A 13,879-nucleotide genomic window follows, 5' to 3' on the forward strand; every position below is an offset into this window, starting at 1 on the left:
AGAGATAAACTATAAACAGCAATAATGTTCACCAAAGTAAGACTTACAAATAAGTCAACATGTCCGAAATGGTCAATTGACCCCTTTAGGAGTTATTGCCCTTTATAGTCAATTTTTAACCATTTTTCATAAATCTTAGTAATATTTTACAAAAATCTTCTCCTCTGAAACTACTGGGCCAAATTAATCCAAACTTGGCCACAATGATCTTTTAAGTTAGTAGTTTAAAAAATGTGTTCGGTGACCCGGCCAACCATCCAAGATGGCCGCCATGGCTAAAAATAGAACATAGGGGTAAAATGCAGTTTTTGGCTTATAACTCAAAAACCAAAGCATTTAGAGCAATCTGACATGGGGTAGAATTGTTAAACAGGTGAAGATCTATCTGCCCTGAAATTTTCAGATGAATCGGATAACCCGTTGTTGGGTTGCTGCCCCTGAATTAGTAATTTTAAGGAAATTTTGCTGTTTTTGGTTATTATCTTGAATATTATTATAGATAGAGATAAACTATAAACAGCAATAATGTTCAGCAAAGTAAGATTTACAAATAAGTCAACATGACTGAAATGGTCAGTTGACCCCTTTAGGAGTTATTGCCCTTAATAGTCAATTTTTAACCATTTTTCGTAAATCTTAGTAATATTTTACAAAAATCTTCTCCTCTGAAACTACTGGGCCAAATTAATCCAAACTTGGCCACAATGATCTTTTGGGTTAGTAGTTTGAAAAATGTGTCCGGTGACCCGGCCATCCAACCAAGCTGGCCGCCATGGCTAAAAATAGAACATGGTGTAAAATGCAGTTTTTGGCTTATAACTCAAAACCCAAAGCATTTAGAGCAAATCTGACATGGGAAAAAATTGTTTATCAGGTCAACATTTATCTGCTCTGAAATTTTTAGATGAATGTTGGGTTGCTGGCCCTGAATTAGTAATTTTAAGGAAATTTTGCTCTTTTTGGTTATTATCTTGAATATAATAATAGATAGAGATAAACTATAAACAGCAATAATGTTCACCAAAGTAAGACTTACAAATAAGTCAACATGACCGAAATGGTCAATTGACCCCTTTAGGAGTTATTGCCCTTTATAGTCAATTTTTAACCATTTTTCATAAATCTTAGTAATATTTTACAAAAATCTTCTCCTCTGAAATTACTGGGCCAAATTAATCCAAACTTGGCCACAATGATCTTTTGGGTTAGTAGTTTGAAAAATGTGTCCGGTGACCCGGCCATCCAACCAAGATGGCCGCCATGGCTAAAAATAGAACATGGTGTAAAATGCAGTTTTTGGCTTATAACTCAAAACCCAAAGCATTTAGAGCAAATCTGACATGGGGTAAAATTGTTAATCAGGTCAACATTTATCTGCTCTGAAATTTTTAGATGAATCGGACAACCCGTTGTTGGGTTGCTGGCCCTGAATTAGTAATTTTAAGGAAATTTTGCTGTTTTTGGTTATTATCTTGAATATTATTATAGATAGAGATAAACTGTAAACAGCAATAATGTTCACCAAAGTAAGATTTACAAATAAGTCAACATGACCGAAATGGTCAATTGACCCCCTTAGGAGTTATTGTTCTTTATAGTCAATTTTTAACAATTTTCATAAAATTTTTAAATTTTTACTAACATTTTCAACTGAAACTAATGGGCCAAGTTCATTATAGATAGAGATAATTTTAAGCAGCAAGAATGTTCAGTAAAGTAAGATGTACAAACACATCACCATCACCAAAACACAATTTTGTCATGAATCCATCTGCTTCCTTTAATATTCACATAGACCAAGGTGAGCGACACAGGCTCTTTAGAGCCTCTAGTTCTATGTTGTGATGTTATACTATTATTTCCGAAAAAGGGAGAAGGTCTGGTACCATTAAAATGTTTAATCCCTCTGCAAATGTTTGCACCTGTCCTAAGTTAGGAATCTGATGTACAGTATTTGTGGTTTGTTTATGTAATTTATACGTGTTTCTCATTTCTCGTTTTTTATATAGATTAGGTTGTTGGTTTTCCCGTTTGAATGGTTTTACACTAGTAATTTTGGGCCCCTTGATAGCTTGTTGTTCGGTGTGAGCCAAGTCTCCGTGTTGAAGGCCGTACATTGACCTATAATGGTTTACTTTTTTAAAATTGTTATTTGGATGGAGAGTTGTCACATCTTCCTATATCTAAATACTCCTATTACTTATAGAGTACTAATATTTGTTAGGTCCAAGTTTATAGATGAGCAAAGAAGTTAAATGCATGGCAACAGATTTACTTTTACTGAATACAAATAGATTGATAGCTGTATTTAAAATTAACAGAAAGATTATAATTAATCAAGCTATATAGTCTGTTTATATTTGAAGAGTAAAGTGCCCTCTATCTTGTCAAGAAAACATGACAGCAAACATTTACAAAAAGATAAATTTTCTCGTATTCATTGCTTGCAGTACTGTGTAGTGTCTCCAGCCTTGCCAGCTGCAAGTCTAGCTTTTTAAATTCTGAGGCAATAACTGAAGATTATACATGACTGAGTTCTGTATCCCAAAGTCAAATGTCTGTCCAAACTGAAAGCCTATGTTTACAGATTTTTTTCCCAAATATTTTTAAATTCCTGTTTACATGTTTGTTTGGCCAGTCTGGTCAACTTAATTATAATTACAGTTGTCTGTTCTATGTACTATTTCCCATGTGAAAAAACATTCTAAATTAGTAATTTGAAAAAAAAATCATCCCATGAAACCAAGATGACGTAACTGTAAGGTTCTAGAACTTAAAGTTTGTAGAATTTTGATCAACTAGTTTATTTTCTATACAAGACATCAACTAAAATCCTAACTGGCAAGTAAAATTGAGAAGGACATAGGAAATGTGTCATAGGGACAACAACCTGACCAAAAAGTAGAAAACAGCCGAAATCCACCAATGGGTCTTCAACACAGCAAGTAAACTATAATTTAAATATCAAACAAGACAAACAAAGGCCAGAGGCTCCTGAAGGCTCTCGAAAAAAAAAATGTGGCGGGTTAAACATGTTTTGTGAGATCTCAACTCTTCCCTTATACCTCTAGCAATTTTTGAAAAAACAGACACACAGTAATACACACATTTTAACAGCTTAAACTTGTACATCTCTGACTTTTTCAGCTGTTGTCATGCTGATGGTAAATGAGTTGGTGAAAGACAATGGGTTGGTAAGACCATACAGTATTCCTGTAAACATTTTACCAAATGCCCTTAAGTAAACTGGTTTATCCTTGACTTTTTCAGGAATTGTATGTCCAGCTTTTGATGTGGTCAATGGAGCAATATCGGTCACCGATGGAGTCAATTACGGAAGTACAGCTACTATATCATGTAACACAGGATACAATTTGAATGGAGCTAGTACAACGACTTGTGGGGACGGAGGTGTATGGTCTGCTACAAAACCTGTCTGTGAAAGTAGGTGACAAGTAAAATGTATATTAACTGAGGGCTATTTCAAAAATTGAACTGCGTAGGATGAAACTAATTACATATTTTTTTCCTTTTCAATATTATATATAGATGAATCAATTGTGATGCGTGTAGTATTAGCTGTTTTATGTTAAGTCCATGAAAAAACAAAGAATGCAAATTTCCTACAGTATTGTAGAAGTTGTATGCAAAAGTTGTTCAAACCAGGAAATCAGATACAAACAAAAATACGATTTTTTCTAGATCCTGAAAAAAACCTGTAAAAATCCCTTTTTCAGCAATACTCCTCATTTGATATTGCATGAGTATACATTGTAGCTGCTTAAGGGGGCTCGCGGGTCTAAATGAAATTTTTTATTTAATATAGGATTTCTCTATATTTTTCTATAAATGAACTTTATCTTATACTTAATAGAAAAATGAAATAAAAAAATGGGGTCACCGTTCATTTACGCTCACAATCGGCCTTCGAAAGGAGCATACATTTTTGTTAATGTCCTTTTTTTCTGTTGAACTAATAGGAGAAATAGCGGCAATATTGAAATAAAAAAATAACTAAGTTTTCAATTTTTATGCCAAAAAATGGCATTTTTGTACCAAAGGGAGATAATTTGAAGCTTTTTCAATGGCATCTACATTTTAAAAGTCTGCTGGGGCCAACACGAATTGATTTTTTGGAATGATTTATGTACCATATGATAAAGTAACAGCTACTTAAGGTAATCAATAAAATTTGTAATGAAAAATTAATGTTTATTTTTTTTCTGAAAATCTTATACCCGCGAGCCTCCTTAATATAACATAGTGTGTTTATAATTGACATAGTTGTAACCTAATATGTTTATCATACCATATAGCAGTTTATTTTCTCAGGTGTAAAAATCATGATTTTCATTGAATAAGGAATAATAAATAATATGGCCGTTATTATTTTGGCGGATTCAAAACTTTTTTCAAAACCTTTGCATGTGCACTTTTAAATTGGTGGAATTCTTTTTGGCGATTTTGGTTCTATCCTTGAAAATAAGCTAAAATTTACACCACACGAAAATTACTTGCTAAACGGTATATACACGTAGTAATATAGATAAACTAGGATTGATACAGTTGTAAAGTTATATGTTTATTATTAACACAGTTGTGACCTGTCCAAAGCATACTATTGACCATGGAACAGTTACTGGGACTGCTGCCACATATGGACATGACATTAGTTATAAATGTGATGAGGGTTTCCAGCTGGTGGGGGATCACATAAGGAAGTGTGGAGCTGATGGTCTGTGGACTGGAGTAGAAGCTACCTGTCAAGGTACTATTACAATGTCTTAAGTTTATATAAAGCAGCAATAGGAATTTCATAAATGTGGATTCTTTTAATTTTCGTGGATATTTGACTTCAAGGTTTCACAAATTGCCGCATACAAAGCCTATGGAAAGGAGTAGGGGCAAGGCCCTTATTTGGCCCAAAAATTACTGCAGATTTAAACGTTATCATACATATTTTTAAATAACTGTACAGTATCTAAGATACAAGGTATTCAGAAAAACAAAACAATTTTGGACATTGAACAAGTTACCATGACAACAGATCATGGCTTAATTTACATAATTTGTAAAATTTCTTTGTTTTTCGTCAAATTTTAAAGTATATTTTAGATTGAAAAAGTATGTGTGCACCCAAGAAACAAATTTGTATTTGGTGAAATTTTGTCAATAGTTATGATAAAGCATCTGTTAAATTATTTTGTTGTTTCTTGGCTACGCAGGATGTTTCCACAACGGAAATAAAAATAGAAAACTTCATAAATTCTGTATTTTTCATCAGATTTGTGAAAACAGTACATATTATGACGTAATTGTGACGTCATCACATAAAAATCTTTATGTTTTTCATTGATATTTCTTGACCCTATGCATTTCTAAACATTATGTGCCAATTTGAAAAAGTAATCAAAACCAGGCCTTTATGTAAAGCAAAATTATATCCAGGTGAAATTTGATCCGGAGGAAAAAATGTCACAGTAGTTGTTGTTATTTTTTTATCCTGAGGAAAATATTTCCTTGGGATATTTTTTCCTCTGCCGTGAAATTCTATCTGGGTAGTTAACTTATTGAATAGTTGTTGGAAAAAACATATCATTTAAACATACTATGAAATAATAATAGTGTATTTGAAATAAAGCGAAATTGTTAAATTTTTTGTTTATTATAATGGGAAATAATTTCACAAATTATCCTTGAAAACATTTCCTGAAATATTCAAGCCATATCATCCTTTTAAAAAGAAAATTGTCATGAAACATAGGGAAGAAAACCAGAAGTAATTTCAAAGATCGTAATTATGAAATAATATCATGATTAAATAAGGTTAGTGAAATACATGTAAAAGTGAGTTGTTTTCAGATCTCAGTACAAATATAAATTTAAAAGTAAGGTAGAAATATAGTTGCATCAATATATTACTACTGTTAACAGTAATAGAAGAATTTGATTATGATGATATTTTTAACTATATAAATAGTTTTATAAATAGAGATGTAGTTGTTGATTATATGGAAATCAGATAAATCATAGCATAACAATATATTGGAACAAAAGCATGTTTAACAGCTGGATAGTTTTTACCTGTGAAATGTTATCTGTCTTATTAAATCAAGTTGTAAGTCATCTTTTATATAAATGAATATATAAAAAATAAGATTCAAGGAAGAATTTCACTATAAAATAGATTCAGAAATATATTATATTAATGTCTTTAAAATATAAATTGCTCATAATTATGTCCCTTTGATAAATTATGCAAATTTGGTCTACCTTTGTGAAACATTTTATAATTATAGTCAGGTATATATTGATTGTGAGTAACTTACATAGTAGTTAACAGGACTCTATTTCACACGGTTCTGTGAAATATAGTACGGCAAATATATACCAGTAAATACTATCCGCATAACACAGATAGATTTTCACTCCTCTGGAAAAAATCAACCTGTGAAATACCATGCCTGGAAAAAAATTACCGGGACAAATTATCCTCAGGATAAAATATCACAGAGGAAGAAATAAACCGTTACATTTATGCCCCTACTCCTTTGTAACTCATCGAACAAATAAATTTGTGGTTTACTTACGAATAATGAGGAATCTACAGTATCCATAATGTACATAACTTAAGATGGTACCCGACACTTTCACTAAAATTGATTTGTCTCGTTTAATTTAAATAAAATTTTGACAAAGTATTTACTTTAATCCTTTAACAAAAATATAAAAATTTCAAAAATTTTGAACCAACCGTTTTGACAGAAAAATAACACTGGTTATATAGCAGTTTGACAAACACCAATTTTGATCATTGATAAGCTTAATATTCCCTTTACAACACAACGTAATTAAAACGTTCAGCTGACTTTAAAGAGTTATCTCCCTGTAGTGTTAGGTACCACCTTAATGAAGATTGTATAGTAATAATAAGTAGCATGATGATATATTCTCTTTATTTTCTTAATTGTGACAGAAGGTCATTGAGATTATTGGATAAGGCAACATTCACTGAAAAGGCAAACTTATGATAAAGTTGAAAGTTGTATAGAAAAAGAGACAGCAACCTCTACCATAATTCATACAATGTATCAATTTTCTTTTTAATAAAGTTTAATGATTAAGAGAAATACTTCTAAAGCAAGTTGTTTCACTAAAGTGGTATTAATACTCATATTTGACGCATAGATTAAAATTACTGCTTGAAATGAAGTGAAGTTCAAATTGAAAAAAAAACACCTGCAAAAATTTTGTTAACAATTATTTTAGTTTAGCTAAAGTTGATGTTAATATTTTTTGTGTTATAGACATTGATGAGTGTGCCACTAAGCCATGTCAGAATGGAGCCCAGTGTAATGACCAAATCAATGCATACACTTGTACATGTGCTGATGGATTTGCAGGCGTACACTGTGAAGAAAGTAAGTGCATGTGAAAGCTTCTTGCAATGAATAGTAACTTATACAATGGAAGTGTATCGATATACGTAAAGTATCTGGTATACTAAACTGAGAAATATTTGCAATATTGAGCACTTTTATTTTTTTAGCTACTTTTGCAGTAATAATCTGTAAAAAATAAGAACTGTTGACTGGGCATTCTTTGCTAATTTTTTGAGATTTAGATTTTTTTTATGCATATATACATGAACAGATTATTTTATAACCAATAACAATTGTTTGTAGGAATGTCTGCAGAATAAGTGTAAGAACCAAAAAGCTAATGTAACTGAAAAAAAGAAAAGAAAAATTGAATTTGTGAAAAGAGTGTTCACAAGAGAAATGTATTCACTATTTGTAAAACTAAATGCAAAGGGAAAAAGATTCCATTAAACAGGGAAAGCTGGCATGTCTGAAATGTTTTTTTACACTTTATACAGATAATTTATCTTTTTGGCAGATATCAATGAATGTGCCCCTGCACCCTGTAAGAATGGAGCTACCTGTAACGACCAGGTGAATGGATTTACCTGTACCTGTGATGGTGGTTATACAGGAACACTGTGTGAGGCGGGTTAGTATACTCCTTGTAGAAGAAGATATCATAATGCCAACAATATAGTTATGTTACTTGTACCAAAAAACAAGTCAAAAATAGGCTAAAAAAAATCAGGCACGATATGTTCATGATAAATGTTTTTGCTGACTAATATGTATACAAGACAAATATGTATCCAATTTGCCTCAATTTAAAGCAGAATTTTGAATTCTGTTCCAATTATGAGGGCTTCCATTTATTTCAATAATTCACTTTCACCTAGCAAATGTTCAATGAATTGGCTGTATAAGATTTGTTTTTTAACCAGAGATACCATGTAACAAACTGGACGTAGTACCTCATGTCACAGTCCTCACCAGTGGTGTAGAGGTTGGAGAGTCAGTAACATATGCCTGTGAACATGGTTACCAGTTGACTGCAGGAAACCTGTTGAGGACCTGTCAGCTAGCACCCTCCTGGAGTGGAATACCTCCAGTTTGTTCTAGTAAGTAAATATATTTGTACTTGTGGATTGTATCACTTAGTTAGTAAGTAGTGTTATTTGTTTATTTGAATTGATATGTTTATCTAAGAACAGATGGATAAAAAGTAGAGTGCTTCAAAACAGGGACAAAAGATACCAGAGGAACAGTCAAACTCATAAATAGCTTTTCCCATCAATCTCATTATAAACTTGGTTTCATGTGTATTCCTTTATTGGCCCCAGCCAGCATTTGAAACATTTGTTCTAATCTCAGATCCCACCATGACTTTTCAAGATAGATCTGACTGGCTGAATGTTTAGTGATCATTTAAGGAACAATATTACCAATATATATACCTTATCATTTTATGTCTGCCATTGCAAGTCTTCAAAGATGTTATGGTAAAATATTGACAACATTAGAGGTAATGTTTGAAGCAAGAAAGCAAAAGTTATTGTTGTATGATGCCAATAGGTCAAATGTTGCAAAAGGTTAATTGAAACATAAGCTCATGGATTTAAGCCTGATATGGAAGACAATAAAAATAAGAAATTTAGAATCTGTTATATTTAGGAATCTAATTGTCATATTGTAAAATCTTCTTTTCAGTGATACCCTGTGCTGATCCCACCACCATCCTCAATGGACAATTCACCACATTAGACTCTCCCGTAATGCCAGGAAGTCAGGTGACATATACATGTGACATCGGTTATCAGCTTGAGAATGGCCATTCAACTATGAATTGTGATGTGGGAGGTCTCTACTCTGGTGCTCTCCCTGTTTGTACTGGTAAGATGATAGATATGTATTATTTAACATATTGCATAAACTACTTTATTGTTATATCATTATATCACTTCAACTATTTTATCATACTAAATCAGAGAGTCCAGATATTAGCCAGGGATGGATCCAGCCATTTTAAAAAGGGGAGGGTTCCCAACCCAGGATAAAGGGGGGGTTCCAACTACATGCTCTCATTCAAATGCGTTGATCGTCTAAAAAAAAGAGGGGGGTTCCAACCCCGGAACCCCCTGGATACGCCAATGTTAGCCCCTTATGCTAGTGAAGGCCATACAGTGGCCTATAGTTAACTCCCAAGTCATTTGGTTCTGGTGCAGAGTTGCCTCTTTGGCAATTATATCTCATCATCTTATTTTAAACTCTTATAAAGCTATTTTAAATTTGTTTGTCTTGTTAACATTTGAATTCATGGATTATCTTTACCGTCTTTTGGTATGTATAGCGCGCATTGATGTATTGTGCGCACCCCTTTTCTGGTCCAAGAAACGAGAGAAAAAAAGTTTCTTGTTCGTATAATACTCTTAGACATTTTCGGAAAAGTTACAGCTCCAAAATTGACAAACAGGAAGTTTATCGGTAAACAGGAAGTTTTTTAAATGGACACCAATGTCGGAGAATTCCGTACGGAATACGTAATTGATATGAAAGTATTCTAACAAATGAATAAGAATTTTTTTAGATTGAGATAAAAATTTTAATCCAAATTTAATAAATTGTTTGAGTATCAAGGACAAGATTAAATGTCCAAATTATTGTTCTGATTCAAACAATTAAATAAGTATGAATCAGTCTAATAATTATAATTAATGGCATTAGTGCTGTAATAAATTGTTAAAATCTCATTGTTTTCATTTTTTGATCTAGCTGTTAATCCGGATTATCACACCTCAATCAACAGGTCTAATCGATGTCAAAACAAATCACTGACAGGTTGACCTTGTTCCTAATTAAATTCGTTCAGGTGACAATTATAGGATTATCATGTTTTCAATCATTATTTCTTGAACAGTTTTTAAACAGTTGTTTTAAAGTTTAAAAGTTACAAAGTAAAAACGTATAAAATTATTATTTATAAAAATAAACTTCTCATAGAGTAAATCATCACTTTACAATATTAAGTCACATGACTGACCCACATGACTTGACCCACATGACTTGCGATCACCTGATCAATACATGAGAAAAAATGGCGGTTTATCTTTTCAAAACGAGCGTGGTTTATTCAATTTTCATACACTTTTCTTCAACTCTATGATGAACACATTCAAAAACAGTAAGTTATGACAACGAGGAACACAGAGGCTAATTTAATCGACAGCAAAAGCTTTATTGTGTCTTTATTAAGACTTGGCAAATTTCCGGATTGCGAAACAGATTGACAAATTTACACAATAAACGTAACAACAAAGATATAAAATGTATTTTATTTGAATAAAACATGACAAATCAAGAACAATACGATACATAGTACAATTATAACATGTAAAACATAAAAACAATCGAGGTTTTAGCAAAAATATTCCGTACTCTTCACTTCACTTGGAAATTTCTTTATCGGAGTTTGGACCTGATAAAAAGACTAAGAAATTGTTTGTAGTCATGTATAACACACTACCCTCTTACAAGAAACATGACCTAGGGTATAAATGTGCACGTTATACATACCAAAAGACGGTACTCGCAAAATCCAGAAAAATTGACATCTACAATAATAATGAATACACAATACCAAGGGAAGTAACCAAGTAGAACATGCTTTTATGAATTGTGACTTGGATGGAGAGTTGTCTCATTGCCACTCATACCTAACCTTCTTATATTTTTTATTTTTTATTTTATTTACAATATTTATATAGCGCATTATCTAATTAAAAATTACTCTAAGCGCTTAACATAAAACAATCAATGCAGTTAAAAAAAACCAAAAAGGTGTTAAACATTAAAACAATCAATGCACAGAAAAGTTAAAAAAAATTAATTATCATAGTTAAAAGACATATTATACTACAACGAAAAGAACAAAGTTAAAAAGTCAAGTCAGTATAAAAAAGTTACATGTAATCACTAAAAGCGAGTCTAAAATAATGGGTTTTCAAATTTTTCTTAAAAAGTTCGATTGAGTGTTCATGTCTTATATATATTTTAAGGATTATTTATTTTCTCTTTTCTACAGATATTGACTATTGTATTGGTGTTAGTTGTAAGAATGGAGGCACTTGTCGTGATCAGCTGACAGACTTCATTTGTGATTGCACTGGAAATTACTATGGCAAACTATGTCAGAACTGTATGTACTAACAGGGTGTTTTTAATTTCTATAAATGTTTCCACTGGGAACAGTATATTTAAAGGGAAATGAAACGGATCAGCATAGAATTGATAAAATGCGAATGTCTTTTTTTTATGCCTTTTACTAAAATCTTAACATAAGATAGATTGGTAATCCATATATATATATATATCTCAGTAGCATGGGTTCGAATCCCGGCGAGGGAAGAACAAAAAATTTGCAAAAGCAAATTTACAGATCTAACATTGTTGGGTTGATGCATACGTTTAGACGAGTTTTATATATGATATATGAATATTCAAAGTTTTATTATGATTAGACTCACATATAACAGTACAAAAGTGTGAACCTTTTGACCTAAGTTATAAACATTATCTTTTAATAATAGTGGATGGTGGATGGACCGACTATTCTGATTGGTCTGTATGTTCCACAACATGTGGAGAGGGAATACAGATTGCCACACGTACCTGCACTAATCCACAGCCAGAGGATGGTGGATTGGATTGTATTGGAGATGAGAAGTCAACAAAGGAATGTAAACTAGCGGAATGTACACGTAAGAAGAGTTAAACTAACTGCTGCAGAACTCTTTCCAAAACTAATGGATTTATATCCATGAGTTTACAAAATAAAAAGATTAAATTTAGTTTGGAGTTGGGTTTTAAAAGGAATCATTAAAAATATTTTAGCTTCCCAATTATAAGCTAATCAGATGAATGTGTTCCTGATGTAACAAGCTATCAAAGTTTTCTCTACTTAATTCTATATTTATCTGACAGTGATTGATGTTGATCAAAGAGTGTGATTGTTGAAATAGCAAATATGCATTGATATTTTTGAAAGATATCTCAAAGAAATACACAGCGAAAAGTAAAAGTTTAAGAAGGACGAAATTTTTTTCATTATTTAATTTAAATGAAAATTGATAATTTATTTCATGAAAATCTGGTATGAAGATACATATTATCTAGCTTACTTTGTTGAATATAATGAATAGTTTCAAATTTTTTTCAGTGCCACCTAAGACTGATGAAGGTAATTTTATGTTGATCTTTGATTTTTTATTTTAAGAAAAAAATTATGTGAAATTGTCTCCTTAGTTTAAATATATCCAGGACATATTTATTTATAGTGGATTGAGAAACAAGTTATTGCAACTTATATTAATCCCTTTCCACTTTGCCAGTTCCTTCTCTTTGAAATATAAGGTAAAAACTAAAGTTTTATAATTGTAGTACAACCTTTCTTTTAATTTAGCCTGTTGGCATTTTCTCAATTTTTGTTTTTATATTGTTCAACTGTACCATATATATGTTTCCTAATTTATATATTCTAATACAAATGCATCCTTTTGTAATAAATATGATAAGTATTTGAGAGTAAATTGTTATATTTGTAGATTTCTGTGTTGGTAAAGTGAGTGGATTCTACGCCCACCCTACAGATTGTGCAGCATATTACGTGTGTCACGATGATACTGAACGAACAGCACTGGAATATTGTGGAGTGGGAACATATTGGAGTCAGAGCTTCAAGGTCTGTGCAGATCCTACAATAACAGAGATTGAATGTTTTGGTGGAGTTGGAACTTATGGCAGTGAAGATACAATAGAGTCGGGTAAATTTATTTTCATGTTCTTTACCCTTTAAGTGGGTTCATTGTTATGACTTACTAAAGTTAGAATTTTTAGTGAAAACCAACTACCAGGAACCCAGTACTACAACTCATATTCTAATGCAACACTCACTTTAAAATAAAAAGTTTGAAATATCTTGGAATCATCAAATACTCTTACACAGTATAGCTGCCAATGACTCTGACCCTAATTCATGGAATTGACAACAGACCTAATAAAAATCACATTAAATGTTGAATATCTACAGTAGATCTATCAACATGCATATATTATATGATACATCCGTCTACTTTAGAAGCCAAATCATTATTAGTGAATACCAGAAGTAGTTTCTTCCAAGCAAAGACAGATTTCAGATTTTATGGCCCCGCAACAAAGTTGTCGGTGCCATATAGTTTTACCCTTGTCCGTCATTCCGATATTCCGTCATTCTGTTATTCCGCAACAAACCATTATACAGATGTTTTTTTCTAATTGCTTTCAGATATTGGAATGATTTTTGGTATGTGAGTTAACCATGATGAGTTACAGATCAAGTTTAAATTTTGTTCCTTTTGATAAATTGTTGAAAATCACTGTTATAAGGACTTTTTTCTAAATGCTTTCAGATATTGGGCTGAATTTTGGTATGTGAGCTAACCATGATGAGTTACAGATCAAGTTTAATTTCATTCTGCTCC

General features: G+C 31.9%; 1 protein-coding gene across 1 annotated transcript in view; it reads left to right on the plus strand.

The window, feature by feature from the left end:
• Positions 1–13,879, plus strand: part of LOC139501914 (sushi, von Willebrand factor type A, EGF and pentraxin domain-containing protein 1-like) — a 97,099-nt gene that overhangs the window by 19,749 nt on the left and 63,471 nt on the right. Inside the window, exons 15-24 of the mRNA XM_071291217.1 lie at positions 3,271–3,444; positions 4,598–4,768; positions 7,308–7,421; positions 7,900–8,013; positions 8,306–8,482; positions 9,072–9,254; positions 11,443–11,556; positions 11,948–12,118; positions 12,577–12,597; positions 12,962–13,180. Coding sequence (XP_071147318.1) covers positions 3,271–3,444; positions 4,598–4,768; positions 7,308–7,421; positions 7,900–8,013; positions 8,306–8,482; positions 9,072–9,254; positions 11,443–11,556; positions 11,948–12,118; positions 12,577–12,597; positions 12,962–13,180 — 1,458 coding nt within the window. The remainder of the gene's footprint in view (positions 1–3,270; positions 3,445–4,597; positions 4,769–7,307; positions 7,422–7,899; positions 8,014–8,305; positions 8,483–9,071; positions 9,255–11,442; positions 11,557–11,947; positions 12,119–12,576; positions 12,598–12,961; positions 13,181–13,879) is intronic.

This window comes from Mytilus edulis, chromosome 13, assembly GCF_963676685.1.
Source record: "Mytilus edulis chromosome 13, xbMytEdul2.2, whole genome shotgun sequence".
Taxonomy (NCBI): Eukaryota; Metazoa; Mollusca; class Bivalvia; order Mytilida; family Mytilidae; genus Mytilus; species Mytilus edulis.